Here is an 18,128-nt window from a genome sequence, read left to right as displayed (position 1 = left end):
GGGGCTGCCCCTGGATCCCTGGCAGTGCCCAAGGCCAGGTTGGACACTGGGGCTGGAGCAGCCTGGCACAGGGGAAGGTGTCCCTGCCATGGCAGGGGTGGCACTGGATGGGCTTTAACGTCCCTTCCAGCCCAAGCCATTCTATGATTTATAATTCCATGATTCCAGGCCCCTCAGAGTCTAAGGCCTTGTTCAAAGCCGTGTTTAAATATTAGTGCAGATTCACCTCACGGTGCAAGAGGTTGACAAATACAAATTTGGTATAAACTCCACAGTTTCCAGCACAGTCATGGTGCCAGTTGATGAGGGGAAGTTATGACCATGCTCAGCTGCCACACAGAGGTGACATCGGGGACAGGACAACACATTTCATCCCTTCAGGCCTTCACTGGCTTTTCCCAAGAGTGTCTAACTGGATTTGGGAAAAGTGCCACTGCCATCCATTTTTCTCACAGGCTGTAAGACTTTTCCTGGCTGCCATCTCTCCAATTGCTAAAACCTGTCCTTTGGCATTTAGAAAACCTGGTAGATCAGGCAGAGAAAAAAAAGAAACTTGGTTTAAATTACTGTGTTTATTTGAACTTCGAGCACTGGAAAGTACCTGCTTGTTCACTTGGGGACTTTAAGCTGTCACAAAATGAGGCAAAATACCTGCAGCCTCTTGGAATTACCTTAGCCCAGCACACTCAGTCACATGAGATATCTCACGTTCTTTGTACATCAGCAGAAAAGAATTCTCCTAGCATTTATTGACAAGCAGTTCATAATATGAATGGGAATGAGAAATTAACTGAATGTGTTTTTGAAAACGTTTTGCCATAAATTTTCCCCTTGATGAGGGTAAATACCTGCTAAGTGCCAAATCCTCCCCTTAACTGTGGTGCCCAGCACATTTCTGGCCAAATCCTTCCCTTCACCTCAGACATCATTACGGAAAAATACACTAAAATTCACAACAGGGTGGCAAATTACTTCTGTATTTTCTGCTGAGTGTGTGAGAAATTTGAGCCAATCTTTCACAGACAAGATGATATCAAAAGTCAGAGAAAATATTGCCCAAGGATTATAATGTGCATCTTCACTCTCCATTTCCCTGATGAAGAAAACAGGGAGAAAGATCATTAGGTGACATTGAAATGTTTTTCAGAAAATATTGATTTGCAAGGCTGCATTTACCAGCTCTAAAATATAAGTAGCAGCCTGCAGAGTATTTCAGAAATTGGCTGAAATATTTTTATGCAGCACATTATGCTTCTATTCAGGTTTTTAAGATACAGAGGAAACCAACATTTCTGCTTTGTAAAATATAATGTATATTCAACCTGCAGCAGCTTGCAGTCCTGACAAGAAGCTTATTTTAAAAGCCAGTGTGTAATTTAAAAATCAGTACTTAGAAGAAAGTAAATAGTCTTGCAAAAACTTTGAAGTATTGAGGAATGTTTTTCAGCTATAGTATTCACCAGTTTAAATTGGTAAAGTAAGTTTTTGATGAGCTATCATAGGAGATAAACTTTCTTTCTGTTCATTTGAAGGAGGAAATGGCCACCAAAACAAACCCCCACCTATTAAAAATGTATGATGATATCCAGCAAATAATTTCTGAAATATAAAATTTTCTGTCTCTATCAATATCTGCAGTAAAAAGTAGAGATATATTCTTAGTAGAAGAAAATATCAAGTTTGATTAACCAACATGAGGATTTTTTTTTGCACACTAAAGCTGTATCATTGCCAAGCAGCACTAAAAAAATAAGAGGGGTATATAGTACTTTGAGAGAGAAAAATTACAGTAGGACAGATGTATTTAAAATCTGTTTTAAATACTTCAAGGTGTGTTTATGTATTTTCCTTCCCTATACATAGCTTTAGTTTGACCATATTTCGGAGTTTGCATTTGATATTTTTTTTGTGAAATTATGCTATTTTATATATAAATTGTTCTATCTTAACCAGAGAGAGAATAGCCTTTGTGCTTGTGTCCATAGAAGGGATATTTCTTTCTCTACCCACAACAGGCTGAAAAGTGAAAATCTCTGCTTCATGCCACCAATTGCTGTGTCCTGGGAATGCTTTACTGATGAGAGCTTGAATTAAGTGTCTATTTAAGAAGAGGAGCACGGGCCAGCCTCATTAGTGCTAATACAGGAAGATTTAAATTATGTTTTTGTGCCCTAGCAAGGTCTTCTGTACCTCTGGGGGACTGCTGGAAAGGAGGGCAAGGAGGGCTTCCACACTGCTCTCCATTAGCAGAGGAACATCCTTAATTTCTTGCCCTCTGTTCCATGGGAGTTTTGCTGGGAGGTGATTCACTAAGACAGAGCATTCTGCAGATCTGCTGTTTCCTGCAGCAGCCAGCTGAACACGGTGTTCTGCACAGCAAAACGAGAGTCATCCCCCGCTTTAGCATTATAAACAGCTGCCTGATGGGTTTTCTTGCACCAGCACTGTTGCAGGGGCTGTGACTGAAATATAAAATACTGTTGGCAATGAAAATTTATGGATGATGCAAAATCACAGCCACCAGGCTATGCAGTTTCTTAGGGCAGCTGTGTGACCCCAGATTTCATGCACTGCGAGTGAAAAAGCCAAAATTATCTTGTCTCTGCACAAACCCCAGCCAAGGGCAAGCAATTTTTAGGTTTTCACAGCCATCACAGTCCCCACTCCCCTTTCCTGCCATCCAACATTCACAGGCTCCCTGATGCTGTAGTGGGAGCTTCTCCAAAAGGAGAGAGCATTTAAAATGTTGTGTGGGCACCAAAAGTCCTTTTAAGTCATGTCTCATCCATCCCTCTCCTTTCAGCCTCCTTTGTGAGGAGAAAAGTGCAAGCCCTTATCATCCTGAAACACTCTGCAAAGCTGGGATGGTGGGGAGCTCACTTCCCTGCCCAAGGGGATGCATTTGCTATTTATTTGTAAGAGAGGAAACCTTGATGTGAAGATAAGACAGCAGCTGCAGTATTTCCATGGAACAAGCTGATACCTTCATTGGTAAAGTGCTTCCTAATGAAAGGCCTCACTTTTGGAACCTGCTCCAGAGATATTGCCCTTGTTCAGCCCCTACCTGATCTAAAGTGAATCTTTGTCCTCAGGTATCAGTGTGAAAAGTCCAGCTAAATCACTGGACTCAAAAGGTAATTGACCAAAAAAAAAAAAAAACCAAAAAAAACCAAACAAACAAACAAAAAAAAAAAAAAAAAAAGAAAAAAAACCCCAAAAAACCAAACCAAAACAAAAAAACCAAGAAGAAGAAGAGCAAGAACATGCCTTTTTAAAATCTGAAATAAACAAATCTGCACTATAAGAGAGAAGAGGGGCAGTTTTTGATAAGCATACATAGTATACAAAGCATCTTGAACTCCTTAACTAAGATACTTATTGAAGTATTCAGGCCCATTTCATACTGTTTGCATAATTCACAAATAAATGCATCAATCACAGACATAAATTATTTTGAAACATAGAAGACTGTGAACAAATCCAGGGAGTTTTAATTTAGATTTAAGTGAAAAGTTTTAGATTTGTGCATACTAATTCTTCACCATGAATTCTGGATTAGTGGTGAAACAACTTTAAAAGACATTTTTGGGTGACAATTTCTGTAGTGTCAGGGGTGAAGTCATTACAGGAGTTACATCAGAAGTGTACTGGTGCAAAGTAAGAAACATCCAGATGATACTTGTGATACTTTAAAGAATGTAAATCAGGTATTTTAGTGCAAAGCTAACCTTAAGCTGCTGCATGCTGATTGGCAAAAAAAAAAAAAATTTTACACAGACCTGTCAAAAATATCAGCCTGTTCCAGTCTTATCTTCAGGAATTTCTACAGGTTAGACACACTTTAGACATCCCTATCAAAGTGCACATTCCCTTAAATCAGGCTCTGCCACTGCTTGCCCCCCAAAACTGCTCCCCATGCCCATCATGTGACCTGAGAAGAATTCCTAAGAGCATTTACCAGGATGTTTTGCACCATGGCACATTCTCATCCACTCTGACCACAGGGCCCTGGTTGATTCCTGTACGTGACAACTTCAGTCACTTTGAGAGGTCTGAGCATTTCTTCCCAAAGAAGTTGTGACACGTTTGAAGGCATCCAAAACCATATAGCATGGGGGAGTGGAAAAAAGGCAGAAAGTGATATAATGGAATAAAGATCTGAAAGACCAGAAGTGTTTTTTTCTGATTTAATCTATTGGCAGAGTCAGTCAGTAGGACAGATAAGATCTGAGATTTGTGCACAAAGCTGAACTCCCACTTGCCATAATCCACACTTCCAGGCTGAAGCAGGCACAGATTAGCAGATTGATTGAGGAACCCTGCAAAGATTTCCAATTATGTTTTTTCCCCTTTTGTGCCTGCATATTTTTCACTATCTAAACCAGCCCTCCCTGAACTGATTTGCAATGCAAATTCACCAAAAGTAGTTCAGATATTAGAAAAAGCTAGACACTTCCCAGGAAAGATGAGGAGAATCTATTCAAAGAGTTGCAAACATGAAGCTATTTAGAAGCAGCCCCTATTTGGTTTGCTTGTATTCCAACATGAAACAAGGCTGGTACAATTCCTTTTTGTGGTTCACAACAGGTGAGGTGCTCACTTTACATACAAGAACCTTTCTAAATCAGTGAAATACATAAACTTGACAAGATCAGAAACAGTCCTTTTGAACACCACACTTTTTATTTTAATGATGCTGTACCCTTCCCTCTCAGGGGCTTCTTTTTCAATTAATTCCTGTTGGAGAAGTGTGAATAGCAGAAGGCTGTTTACATGAGAATGTGTCCCATGAGACTGATGACAAGAAAATCATCACTTACTACTGATGGCTTTTACTATAGCTGGAAAAACTATTACTATAAATTGCATAATAAAAAAATGGAGATAATAACTCACTCCTGTTCTTAAAAGCTCTGAGATCTACTAAAATGCTGTAAAAGAGATGCTGCTATTATTAACATCTTTCCACTTTAATGTGTTTTTTTTTTTCCAATGGAAATATGAAAATTAGAGATAGGGTGGGTAATATAATCTCTTTATTTGTTTGCCAACACTTCCCATGATAAGACTATTTTAATTTGCCTGCAGTTTTACTTTTGTTTGGGTAGCAGATTTCCAGGCCAGGTGTCTGCCTCAGGTTGAGTCATTTCAGCTGGAAGGTTTCAGCTACAATTCTTTGGCCATTTCCAAGAATGAGGTGGGAGAGTGGGAAAACTGAGACATGGTAAATATAAATTCTACCATACAACCAGAAAAAGAACAAAACAAAGGTATTGTGAGAACCTAAGAAGTCTCACTTGCCCCATGGATTTAGCAGCATGGATTTCCAATTCAGGTGATGGCACCAGCCTCAGATGTTTTTACTACACCTATAAAAAGTCATCACAGTGGTGCCCAAATTTTGCAGTCTGAGCAAAACCAAGTCAATAAATAAACAAACCACATCAAAAATTATCATATGTGGAGAGGACATTTTGCAGTGACAGAGTCCAAGCAGCACCAGCACATCCCAGCACTGCCTTTCAGTGGCTGAGCCAGCCTGGTGAGATTTCAGAAATCAGGGCAGATTTGTCACTCCAGTGCTTGAACTTGAAGGATGGCAGAGAGGACTGGAGCTGAAGGCTGGGAAAAAGGTTGGGGTATCCAAAGGGAAAGGGTAGTTTTGGGTCTTGAGAACAAGGCAGCGTGGAAATGAGAGCTGAGATGATAAACACTTTTGAGCTCAGATTGATTTTGGAACCCAGAGGAGAAGAGCCAGGACTTGGGAAAGGAGGAGCTGGGGACAACTGAGGAGGCCAGGTCATTCTGAGAAGGAATGAACAGAAAATCAGCATCTTCTACAGAATATTCTTCTCTTTAGGATCTCTGACTCCAACAGTTCTCCGCCTTTGGCAAATGTGCACAAACCCCTCTGGCAACCCACAAGAGCTGGGCTGAACACAGAACAACAAACTGGTGCTGCTAAGAATAATTCTGTTCTTGGCAAGGACGTGTGCAGTATCCTTAGCAAGGCTAATCTCAATTATTTCTCATGATAGCAGTAACTGCTGTTCCCACTTTGCAGGAGGCAGGGGAAAGGGGTTCAGTTTACTTTACAAAAAAAGCTAAAAATAAAATTACACCTAACATAGGCCAAAGCAAAATGTGCTGAAAAGGTTTTATTACAGTTGCAAGGGTGAGTGGTCAGCAGGTGTGGAATACAGAAATTAAATATGTAAGTTGTAGTCTCCCTCTGTTACTTGTGCATTACAGGGTGGGTAGTTTGCATGGCTTTCTGGCAGAACTAAGAACTGGCTAAATCATTTGTCTAAATACAAAAAAATAATGCCAAGTTGGCTTGATTTCCAAAAAGCCCTGTTAGGACTCAGGCACGGTTCCATGGGAGTTAAATCTGCCAAGCAGAAACCTGCACCTTCTCCTGCCAGCTCATGCACTCAGCTCCCAGCAGCCAGCTCAGGGGACTGCTGCCTTCCAAATCCAAATTTTGGGAGTGACAAGGGGAAGGCAAGAGTTTGGGGGAGAGCAGGGCAGGAATGACAAACCACATTTGTGTGGGACAGAGTTACTTGGAGCCTGCAGACCTCTGGCATAGGTGGCAATGCAGAGGAGGGCAGCAGTTATTCCTAAAAAATGGAACAGATTTCATGTGGTGTCTCATTGATTCTTCTGATCAGCAGGGCAAAAAAGCAGAGGATCTACGGTCAAATAGCACAGAAGTGCTCAGCTCCCAAGCTTTTGGCTTTCTCAGGTGGGAGGATGCACAGCAAGGCTCTGAAAATCCCTCTCAGGTTTTCTGGCAGCCAAAAGTTCATTTAAAATTGTTGTCAAGAAATGTTCTGTTCTCCTATCTGTGACCTTATCGTGATTTCTGAAGGATGATTTAACTTTCATTAGAATGTTTGCAAATGTCAAAATACTCTGCAGAGTGGACAGCACTCTTGAATTTGATGGCATGCTCATGGTGTTGCATGTTTTTGTTTAAATGCTCTTTAAGCAAGTCTTCATCCAAGCCAGAACCTCACATGCTGGAGGATTTGGAAAGTGGAAAGTAAATGTGGCAGAGGGCTGCCAACTCTAAAAACCAGTTGTTTGCCTAATGCAGATAAATGCTGCCCCGTAGAGCCAAATTCTGCATTTACCTTTGCCACAGATCTGTCAGATAAAGCTAATTAAATTACTTAAATCTGTCTTTCCCAGGGGGTTGCTAAGCTGGGTGACGTGACTGCTCTGAAGGAGGAAACAGAACTCTCAGGAGCAACTTCATTTCAATGGGAGCAGAGCTTTGAACATATAAATGCAGGTGAACTGGAAAAATTAAGCTCTAACCTTCTGAAATTGAATATACATAAAAAGTGTGATATTTTTGAGTTCAGTTTGTGCCTTATTGCCATTTTGCCTGGTGACCCAGGTGGCTTTTGAAAATGAGCACATTGTTTCTGAAGCATTCTGATACCACAGAGATGATAAACTCATGAGGAAATTAATAATTATGTCCTCAAAACAGAACACGGACAGGGAAAAAAATCCCACTAAGTAACAGCTCATTCAGTGTCATCTGTTCTGAGTCACCCTTCAGGTGAATGGTTTGAGGTCACCCACAAAGCTTGTAGCAGAACTGAGAGCAAAGTAAAGGACTTGTATTGAAGATGAACAATAATTCTCCCTCTGTTTCTCTGAGAAAAAAAAAATATACTGATGGTAGGAGAAGCTGAACTGTAAATAAGGATATTTGAGCATTGATTTTAACTCCCCTTACAACATCATATTTCAGGGTACTTTTAATCTCCAGTATGCAAGCTGGGCCATATTTTGTATTTTTTTGCTATCAAATAGAAGTGCTTAAAAACTCATCCCATTAGCTTTGCAATCTATAAAATGAAAAGGTAACACACACACACACACACACACACACATTAATAATATTTTAAAGCACCAGGCCACTTTTGACTCCCCACTAGTATGTTAGACAAAATCTGCTGTGGCACTGCTGACCTCAAGCTACTACAGCAGAACATTGAGAATTGTTCAGGTCTGACCTAAAAACCTCACCTGTGACATTTTGGGCTTTGCAGATGAAGCCAGGCTATTAACCTTATTTTCAAATTACAACATCTTTTCAAGGCTTGGAGCAATATGGTCTAGTGAGAGGCAGAGCCCCACCAAGGAAGGAAAATGATTGCCAAAAGTTACAGCTCAATCCAAATTGCTGGAGCTGGCAATCTCCTTTCTGGGGGAGGAATTGTCAAGTTGGAAACTGTAACCTAATGGAAGAAAAAGCGGTATTTCACCTGAGATACCAGTTAGTGTTCTCAGTGAATGGTATTGTTTTGATCTCAATGCCTGTGACTGCTGGATTTGTTTTGTCTGGCTACATTCATTTTGACAGTCATTTGAAAAATGGTATCATTTAAAAGGCAGCTTTTCCCCACCAGAATTTCCATGGTGGCCTCTTAGTGCAGCAGCAATACAGTGACTGATTTGTCGTTCAGTTCCTAAACTCTATCAACAGATCTGTGAAATCATTGTAGTGTCAAGCAAAGCACAACACACATGAAAACAAAAGGAGATGATGGTTTTTTTATGCCACAGCTTGTGACCAGTGCCCCTGACAGTCTCAGGTGTGGGAGATGCCATGCCTTTCAGAGTCTAAATTGCTCATGGCTTAAACCTAATCCCCTAAACTCTTGGAAAAAAACTAGCAACGGCATCACTCCAGACTGCTAAGGGCAAAACTAACAGAGCAGAAGGAAGTTGAGATCAGATGTCTGTAAAAAAGTCATTTTACCTTACTGTTCTCTGCATCTTATCTGATAATGGATACAAAATTCAACCTCTCTTCCTTTCTCTCCTCTGCCTCCAAAAAAACCCCCAAAAAACAAAAACAACAACAACAAAAAAACAACCCAGAAAAGTTTCTAATAACTTCAGGAACAGTGAAATTATACTCCAATTCTTCCTACAGGCTCACATAAAGTGCAGTATTTAGTGGCCCCATTGCTCAAAACTAGGTGCTACTGCAATCAGGTTTTCTGTCTTTTGTGTCCTCATGAATAGGTCTGAACATTGCCAATGTCAGAACAGTCAGGACACAATGGTAAAAATTCCTATTCTCAATCTCTTTTTGAGTCTTTCATGGCCATCTGAACATCCTTGTTTTGGACTATTTGAATAGATTTGAAACATCCTATTAGAATTTCAAGTCACATTTATTTACAGTGTTATCTTTCTAAGCATGAAGAGCACTCAGATAATCACTTAATAAGAGGAAAGAAAGGTTAATGCTTTTAGTTCCTGTCTCTGCTTGGTGGCAAAAGTACAGACATTAAAATTCTCATCTCATGTTCTAAAAGCCAGAAAGTCACTGACTAATGAAAATTTGAACTTTGTTGTCCAGTGGAGAAGCAGTCACCAGTGAAATGTGTGTGACAAACCATTAATTTCCTGATTTAGTCGTAGTGAAAATTGCTCGTGGCAAGCTTGAGCTGCAAGGCCCCTCCTCAGAGGCAACAACAACAACAACAACAACAACAACAAGGACTAGCTGAGCCAAGGAGGGTAAAACTCAGGAGAGAACAAGACACAATGATTGATTAGCTCTGCGTCATCATTAAAAATAAACACAAATCTGGATAAACCTCCTCAAACCGCGCGCTATACACCTACCAGGACAACCCGACGCGCGCAACTCCACCGACAACCCCAAAATTAGCCGGGCTCTGCTTTCCCCGGCTGTGCTCACCTTTCACTGTCACGTGCACGCTCTGGCTGGTGGACAGCTGGGGCTGGACCAGGACGTTGCAGGTGTACTCGCCCTCGTCCACCTCCTTCTGCACGTCCGAGAGCTTCAGCGTGCCGTTGTTCTCGAACGCCACTTGGCGATGGTTGAAGGGCAGCAGGTTGGAGTTCTTGTACCACTTGATGGAGTAGTAGGGGTACCCGATGACCCTGCAGTGGATGTAGGTGTCCCTCCCGGCGATGGCCGTGATGTTCTTCATGGGCCGGATGCTGGCTGGCCCTGCCAAGGCAAGGAAAGGAGCTCTTGAGGACAATTTAGAGGCACGTTTTCTCAAGGGAATATGTGTAATTATTTCTGGATATGCAGATGTTAACGGGCATGGCTTGCGCCGCACTTCTTAGCGTTTGACTGATTTTTACTTTTAAGAGCTACTTAAGCAGTTTCCCTAATCTTTGTATGCTCTACTTTTTTCCTTACCCTGCAGCATCCATGCTAATTATGTGGGGGTATATATCTGTGTTATCCAACACTTGCCTGATAAAATCTTTGCTGTGTTACAAATTAAAAGGCTGAGTGTGATTTAATTAATGTGAAGTACTAACACTGATATGGAGCTAGACTCCTGTTACACATGAGAACATTGAAACAATTAGCTTTTTTTATTTGCTGTGTATATAAAGTATATATATACCCATAAGGATGGGTACTATGCCATGTAGAGCCAGAAATTCAAGCTAAAGTTCTGTACACATGAATAATTACAATGGATGTTGGACAAGTAAAGGAGAAAAGGAAAAGGGAAACAAAACATGCACAGCAGGACTAAAGCAAAGAGACTGTGAACTGGTAGAGATGAGTAGAGGAAAAATAGACTAAAGAACACAAGCCAAAGGGTTCTTCCAACATTTAACCATACCATACACTTTCTAGATGGAGCTGGAGAGGCAGGGTGGAAAAAGAGAGCAGGGGGAGGAAAGAAGAGGACAAAACCAGTAAGCCGGTTTTTGGCATTCCAAAATCTCATCACATGCAACAATCTTCTTCTCCACTACAATGAGCTATGTGTGTTTTTTTTTTTTTGAGGAGCTGATTTGACAAGCACCTCTTACGTTTATTCGAGCCTGGTACAGGACGACTCCCGCAGAGTTGTTGGCGGTGCAGCGATAAACGCCCCCGTCCCGGACCTGGGTGTTGGAGATGTTCAGGTAACTGACCACGTTGCCCTCGGAGGTGATGATCTGGCTGATCCGGTGGCTGCCGTCCTTCACGATGGGATCCTCGTCCAGTGTCCAGGTGATGGTGGGCAGGGGAGTCCCCTTCACGTTGCACATCAGGGACACTGGCTCTCCTGGGCTCACCACTTTCTCGCTGAAGGCAGAGATGATTTTGGGAGTTCCATCTGCCGAGGGAGAGAAGAGCAGGAAAATAGGGCTGACGTGGTGTAAAGCTTGTCCCCTGTATTCTGGAGCATATTCCATGAGCCAAGATCTTTCTTAGAAGCAACACAAGCAATTGTTTTCCAGGATGTAACCCTAATTATTGAGAGAGGGAAATAAATTCTGCCAGTAGAGGACTTAAATGACCCTTTGCTTATGGCAAGTTTCTTTTACATCTTCTGAGAAACCTGGTAGTGGCTCTGCTGTAGGAAAAACACTTGAATAGGATCAGGCATCTCTATGAACTGCTGTGTTCCTGCAGAAAAGTTTTAAAATCATATGTGTTTTAAAACCATATGGAGTTCATTATAAAAGACATACAGCAAAACCTCAACACATTTGGAGAGTCTCTTCTCAAGGTAGATTTTAGATCCTTGGGAAGTTAAGGATGCATCCATCCTGTTTCCAAAAGCCAATCACAACTTGCATAGGCTGACTTCCTACAGCAGTTTAGTCCTGACATGCAATGCCCCATTTAGGAAAGTATTAAATTAAGCTTTTCTGAATACAGATTGCCAGTAACAGCAATGATGCCAATTTCTTTCAGTGGTCATTTTGTGCTACAGATGAATATTTCTCTGAAAGAGAGCATCCAAACACTTTATCTTGTGAACTGTTTCTCAAAATACTCAGCTGTACTGGGGAAATGAATCAAGAAAATTGGTGGGCACAGAAACTTTGCAAGCAGGGAGCAGGATTAAATACCCACCTCTCCAGAGAGTTCAGTGGGGTATCATTTAGGAGTGCTGACACCCTGGTATTAGTTAGGAAGTCCTTTCTGTGGTAATGCAGTGTGTGTTTGTTTTTCTTTCAAAATGTTACTATAAAAACAGGGCTTTTTTATAAAAAATACCTTGCTTGTGACATAGTAAAAAGATAAGCACTGGCATTCTCAGAATGTTGAAAGGCCTCAACATCCCTGGACGAGCATTTGATTTTATTTGATTTCAATTTTTTTACCCCTGCCCCCTCTCTCTTTCATTTCTGTCCCATTGCTTATGTGACAGAGTTTCTAATTTATTTATTTATTTTCATTGCTGACTCTCTCCCTTTCCTTTGTGGATACTGTCACCTCATAGAAAACAGAACAGCAGCAAGACGGAAAAAAAAAAAAAAAAAAAAAAAAGCACTTTTTATCCTGAAAGGGAGCTGACAGAGGACCAATACATCTGTGAGCGTGCACACTATGCACCTCTGCCACCCCTCCTCCTCTTTTTTCCCCCCTTTTTAAATTCAAGTGACAGGCTTTTTTTTGAGATGAAAGCAGACATTATTTTCCCAGTGAGACCTGAGTGTCTTTGAAATCTTCCCTGCTGTTGCTCTCTGATAACCTGCACTCTCCCGACACCATGATAGATTATCAATATGCTCTTTAGGCTTTCCTAGTCACGGGAGATGGTTGCCGAGGTAACTCGGTCCAGGCAGGTAATCTCTTCTTCTTCTACTAAAAATAGTGTCCATGCCATGCCTGCACCACAGCCTCATTAGAGAGATGCCTCTGTGAAAATTGATGACTTTCCTCACTTGATTATCATGTAGAACATTGTATCAGTTATTTAAGATGATCTCCAAGCCGTCAGCCAATACACCCAAACAGAAAAGCAATGTTTGGATTTTTAACAGAGACCTGCTTGGGAAGGATTTTTTTTTTTCCAAATTGATTTTTCCATTCTCTTATGAGTAGGGCATGATAAACCCCATGGACATTTAATGAGTACCCTGTTTTTTTGTAAACTCCACTGGTGCCAAAATGATTTTTGCTTTTATATATTCTTCATATATATTCATAGCTCTGTGGACCATTATTGTAGTTCCTAGCTAACTCCACTACTTTTCCTACCCTGATGGACAGAAAGACAAAACACATTCCCAAAGGCCTCAGTCCCATCTTGCTTTTTCCTGGGAGCCAAGGATGAGCTACCCTCCCAAGACACTTTCTCATAAACAAAGTACAGCTAGTAGCTGAAGAAAAAGGACCTCCAGAAGAGGTGAAACCAGGGGGAAGAATTACCTCATTACCTGAGGTTCTAACTGGGAATTCCTGTCAATTATGCTGATTTGCTAAATTTATAAAACTGTATTCACCCTATGTGGAGTGGGCATTTTTCCATATAGGCCCCTGGAGACCTCCAATTAAAGATCAGGTCCTATAACCTTCCCATTTTTATTACAGATTTCTTCCTTTACCAATACTGTGTCCAGTTCTGGGCCCCTCAGTTTGGGAAGGATGTTGAGACGTTTGTGCACGTCCAGAGGAGGCAACAAAGATGGTTAGGGGCTTGGAACACAAATCCTCTGAGGAATGACTGAGGGAGCTGGGGGCGCTCAGTCTGGAGAAAAGGAGACTCAGGGGTGCCCTCATCACTCTGCACAGCTCCTGAAGGTGCCTGTGCTCAGCTGGGGCTGGGCTCTGTCTGCAGCAGCACTGACACAGCCAGAGCTCACAGCCTGCAGCTGCACCAAGGGAATACAGGCTGGATTTCAGGAAAAAGTTTTTCATGGAAAGAGTGATAATGTTCTGGAATGGCTGCCCGGGGAGGTGGTGCAGTCACCATCCCTGGGGGTGTTTAACAAAGCCTGGATGTGGCACTGGGGGCCAGGGTTTAGTTGAGCTCTTGGGGCTGGGTTGGACTCGATGGTCTTGCAGCTCTCTTCCAACCCAGTGATTCTGTGAATTCTGTGAATATTGTCTAGAAAGCGCATAGCTTCATTTCTAGAGCTTTAAGACACCACCTCTCTAAAACGACAGCCCCAAAGCCATCTTGTGCGTAATTTTGAAAACCAGACCCGCCAGGCAGGTGAAGACTGACCTTCCAGCACCACCTGGACGTAGTCTTGAGCTGACATCTTGTCCTTGCGCACAAAGCACTGGTAGGCGCCGCCGTCGCTCTTGGCCATGCCGTCCATGATCAGGTTCTCGCGGTTGACCCCGGTGATGCGCACGTTGTTGCCAGGGTTGATGATTTCCCCGTTGCGGTACCAGGACAGCTCCTGGTCCTCGGTCCCCGTCACGCTGCAGGACAAGGACACTTGGCTACCAACGCTGCTTTTGACTTTGCGCGGGCTGATGGTGGCTTTTAGCGGTTCTGGAGGTTTGAGTTGAAAGAAGGGAGAGAGAAAGGGAAATAGAGCATATTCAGTATAAATGTGCATTTGTGTGCAAGTAACAAATCAACTCTCAGTTAAGGAGAGCAATAAAAATCACAGCCATGCTCTTCTTAAAAGAAAACATCAAAACAAATAATAGATCACTGTGTTGCTCTAATGAAACCATTTTTCCACCAATGCCCATGACAAAAAAATATATCTACAGGCAAAAAAAATTCAACATCTAATCCCATGCTCAGGTGAACAGTAGGACTAGAACTACAAGTAACACCACTAGTGCTGGGGGATTTAACATGGCACTGCAAGGTTTTGGAAGGGCAGGAGGTTATTTCACATTAGTTCAGTGTGGACCTTTGAATCTTGTGCATTAAGTGCACTCCTGAAACTCATTTTCTGGTTTAATTTCTGGCAAATGGAACCAGACTTACACCTTCCCAAACTACTCCCTGATGTGAAAAGTGCAATAAATGTCAATTACAAGATTATCTTTCAAGAGTGGAAGATGTTAATGCAGGTACACCCATGGATATCCATCTGATATGCCCACATGGAAGTGTTTTAGTGTGTGGGCTCACCAGATTTTCTGCTTTCATGTGGGAGGATTACAATGTTTTCAAGTCAGCCTAAAGAAACAGCGGGACAGGAAAATGCAAGATTTACGTGGCAAAAAAGAGGATGAACAGCACTGAAGAAAAGTCATAAATGTAAATGCAAGGAAAACAGTCTTTATCCTGCCACCTAGGATTTATCAGCACTGCAGAACACAGATTTCATCTCATGCCTTGTATAAATTCATTTGACTTCCTTATAAAGATAAGGGTCTGCTATCACCACTGATACTATCTCTAACACAAAATACAGACTATCCTATTTTTTCTTTTAGCACCTTGCACACACACACATGTGCACAAACAAAAAAGCAAAGTAACTAATTCACTTCATTAAATATTTTATAACAGCAAAGTTGGAATAAATCCATATTGGTTAATCAGGAACAGAGGCCTGGAAAAAAACCACACAGTGGCCTCAGACATTCTGGAGAAAAGTCCAAAGTAATAATTATCTGTGCTCAGATGCATGTTAAAAGTCACTGAATATCTCTGTTATCTATAAGATCAATACTAAAAGCTAAAAACTGGCAACAATCCATTAAACAAAGTAGACACACTCAAGTGTATCACCAATATCCCCGAGCCATGATGATGCAAGCAAGCCACATCCTCCTTGCAGAGGAGGGTAAAATTTCTTTGCCCAGCTTTTACTTCCTGCCAGACTAATCCAGAGAATTTCCAATGGCTGTCTGAGTGCAGAGTCATTAGGAAAAACACCTCACCAGGCACTGGGGATGCTTTGGTATCATTAGCAGTACAATTACATCATCTCTCTGCAAGTTTTGACTTTGCATCATATGAGACAGATGGAATTCAACTCCTTTTTTATGAATTTATTTTGATGAATACATTTAAAAACAAAGCTCCTCAGTTATAACTCAAGAATGGCAGATTTTTCACCTTGGTTTTATTTTGCCCAAAAGCATTATGTGCAATTATTTGTGAGGACATTTTTATGGCCTGAACTGTTCACAAACTTCTCCCTTTTCAGTTTGCTAGTCATGCTGTCTAGGTGGAAATGTTAGTTCACAGCGCATTATTTCTATTCCAGGAAGTAATTTTGTGGTTTTTTCAACAGTAGTAGCATAACACTTTTCCAGTGTGGTGCTCCTGAAGTAATAATTATCTTTGTAGAATTTGTGAAACATTCAGAATATTCACACATGAATACTCAGCTGAGGGGAAGTATGAGTATTCAATATTACTGAGCACCATGAGTCATGGCAATGAGAGTTTGGCAGCTTTATTTATGAGAGCATTTGCAATTTCTTTTCCAGCACCCAATTCATGCTTCTAAATTACATATCCTCCATGTGATAAATTATAGAGCTACACTGGAAATTGCATCCATTTGCACTTCTGATCGCTCAATTGGCCAACTAACTCATCTCCTCAGAGCCTGCTTTGTGTCGTTCCACAACTTTGAGGACTTTAATCATTGCTAGGACAAATTAAGGAAACAGAAAGTACAGCAAGGTAAGATAACAACTTGATACTGATGCATAAACAGTTTTGCTTTTATGAATTTTTCATATATTTGTAGCCCTGAAGGATATTATCATGGAGTTATGTAGCTCCTAGTATTTTTCCCACCGTCTCTTTCAAATTTCAGAACAGTAACCTAACATTCTAACACATTCCTGAAATGCTGTTTAGTCGTATTTTCAAGTAGAGGACCTACAAGAAGAACATTTTGTTTCACAACCAGAATCTGAGAAGACATAACAAGAAGTGAGGCAAAGAAACCAGGGACCTACTCAAAAATTACCTAACCAACTGCTCTTTAATTGGACAGTATTTGTTAAGAATACTAATTTGTTAAACTTATAAAATTGTGGAGATCTAGTAGTGGGTGTGTCCATGACCATTGGGACACTTGGAAGCTTGCAATCAAGATCTACTTTTTATTTTACTATTTCAGCACTGTTGCAAGGGTTTTTCTCTTTGGATATCAGGCAACAACACCGACAATCAACTGTGATGGGACCTTTCACCCCCTGACACAGAAGAAGACTTATCTACTTCCCCAAATCTAAACTAGGCCGAATGGTTTGTCTTGTGATGAATTATCTCAGCTGAAAACACCCTTAGGCAGCAATAAACATACTGAAAGCATGGGAAAGGGTAAGCAGAAATAAGAGATCAACAAACAACTACTTTTACCATTCTAAAAGACCACTACAATTTTAATAAAATCAGAAATCTCTTTCTGAGTGTGTGGAGCGTTTTCCTCAATGCTGAGATGTTGGTAGAGATACTTCCCTGGGACTGAGAGAAATTAGGAGACTTCTGCACATCACAATCATTCACTGGTGACACTGGCTCCTAATCTAAACTATTTCTTTATAGTTTGGCTATAAGTATTATAACTATTTATAGTTTAGCTATAACTATTTCTTTATAATATAGCTATAACTAGTTTAGCTATAGCTAACTGTAACATAGGTACATTTATTATAGTACATTGTGTTTTTATCTACTAGTAGTTCTTTTTGTGTTATCCTGTGTGGTAAGTAAGTCTATTTAAACTCTTGTGTCTATTTTCCTTGTTTCTATTTTAAATAATTAATGTTGTAGTAGGCCTGAGTGGTCATTATGAAGGACTTGTGAGTGAGAGTGGGTTTTGGGGTTCTGGTTGTGGCAGGATGTGTCCTTTCCCCTCTCTACCACAGATGGTTGGTGCATATGGAAGAGATAACCCAGGCAGTGAAAGGCCCAAAGGGGTCATCTCTGGCACCAAAAGGGCTCAGGCCCCAGCTAGGAATCAACATCTCAGTCTGGAGAGAAGATGCAGAAAGGGATAAAAGCAAAATAAATATTCTTGAGTGAGAGACACTGTTTTACAAGGACTATGAAAGACACATGGATTATCACAGAGGCAGAAGCCTCCTACACACATACACCCTGACAAAAATACAGGACTTCCCTGGAGTTTGGATGCAGATTCCATGGTTACTTTCCTGGAAATTGAGGGAAAGGATTCTGATGTGTGCTCCATCACAAATTGGTTGGTAAGAAACATTGGTTCCTAAGTTAAATTATTTATTTGCTAGCTGTAAAATTAATGGTATCTTTACCCTCATGCTGTATTTATTTACTATTAGTCTCTTTTGTCCTTATTCCTGTGGAGTATATAATCTGTTTTAAGTCCTATGTCTGTTAGTTTTGTGTCTATTAAATAAATAATTCATTCTGTAATTGACCAAATCAGCCATTAATAAAGAACTTGTGAATGAG

At 41.0% G+C, this 18,128-nt stretch overlaps 1 protein-coding gene across 4 annotated transcripts in view; it reads right to left on the bottom strand.

The window, feature by feature from the left end:
• The window catches only part of DSCAM (DS cell adhesion molecule), a 465,664-nt gene that overhangs the window by 181,218 nt on the left and 266,318 nt on the right, over window positions 1-18,128 (bottom strand). For all 4 annotated transcript variants that reach the window (XM_064406016.1, XM_064406023.1, XM_064406025.1 and 1 more), the window contains exons 6-8: window positions 13,983-14,258; window positions 10,839-11,135; window positions 9,740-10,015 (exon numbers count right to left, since the gene is read on the bottom strand). In XM_064406016.1, coding sequence (XP_064262086.1) covers window positions 9,740-10,015; window positions 10,839-11,135; window positions 13,983-14,258 — 849 coding nt within the window. The remainder of the gene's footprint in view (window positions 1-9,739; window positions 10,016-10,838; window positions 11,136-13,982; window positions 14,259-18,128) is intronic.

This window comes from Passer domesticus, chromosome 2 (assembly GCF_036417665.1).
Source record: "Passer domesticus isolate bPasDom1 chromosome 2, bPasDom1.hap1, whole genome shotgun sequence".
Taxonomy (NCBI): domain Eukaryota; kingdom Metazoa; phylum Chordata; class Aves; order Passeriformes; family Passeridae; genus Passer; species Passer domesticus.
This window is presented reverse-complemented; position numbering and strand designations above follow the sequence as displayed.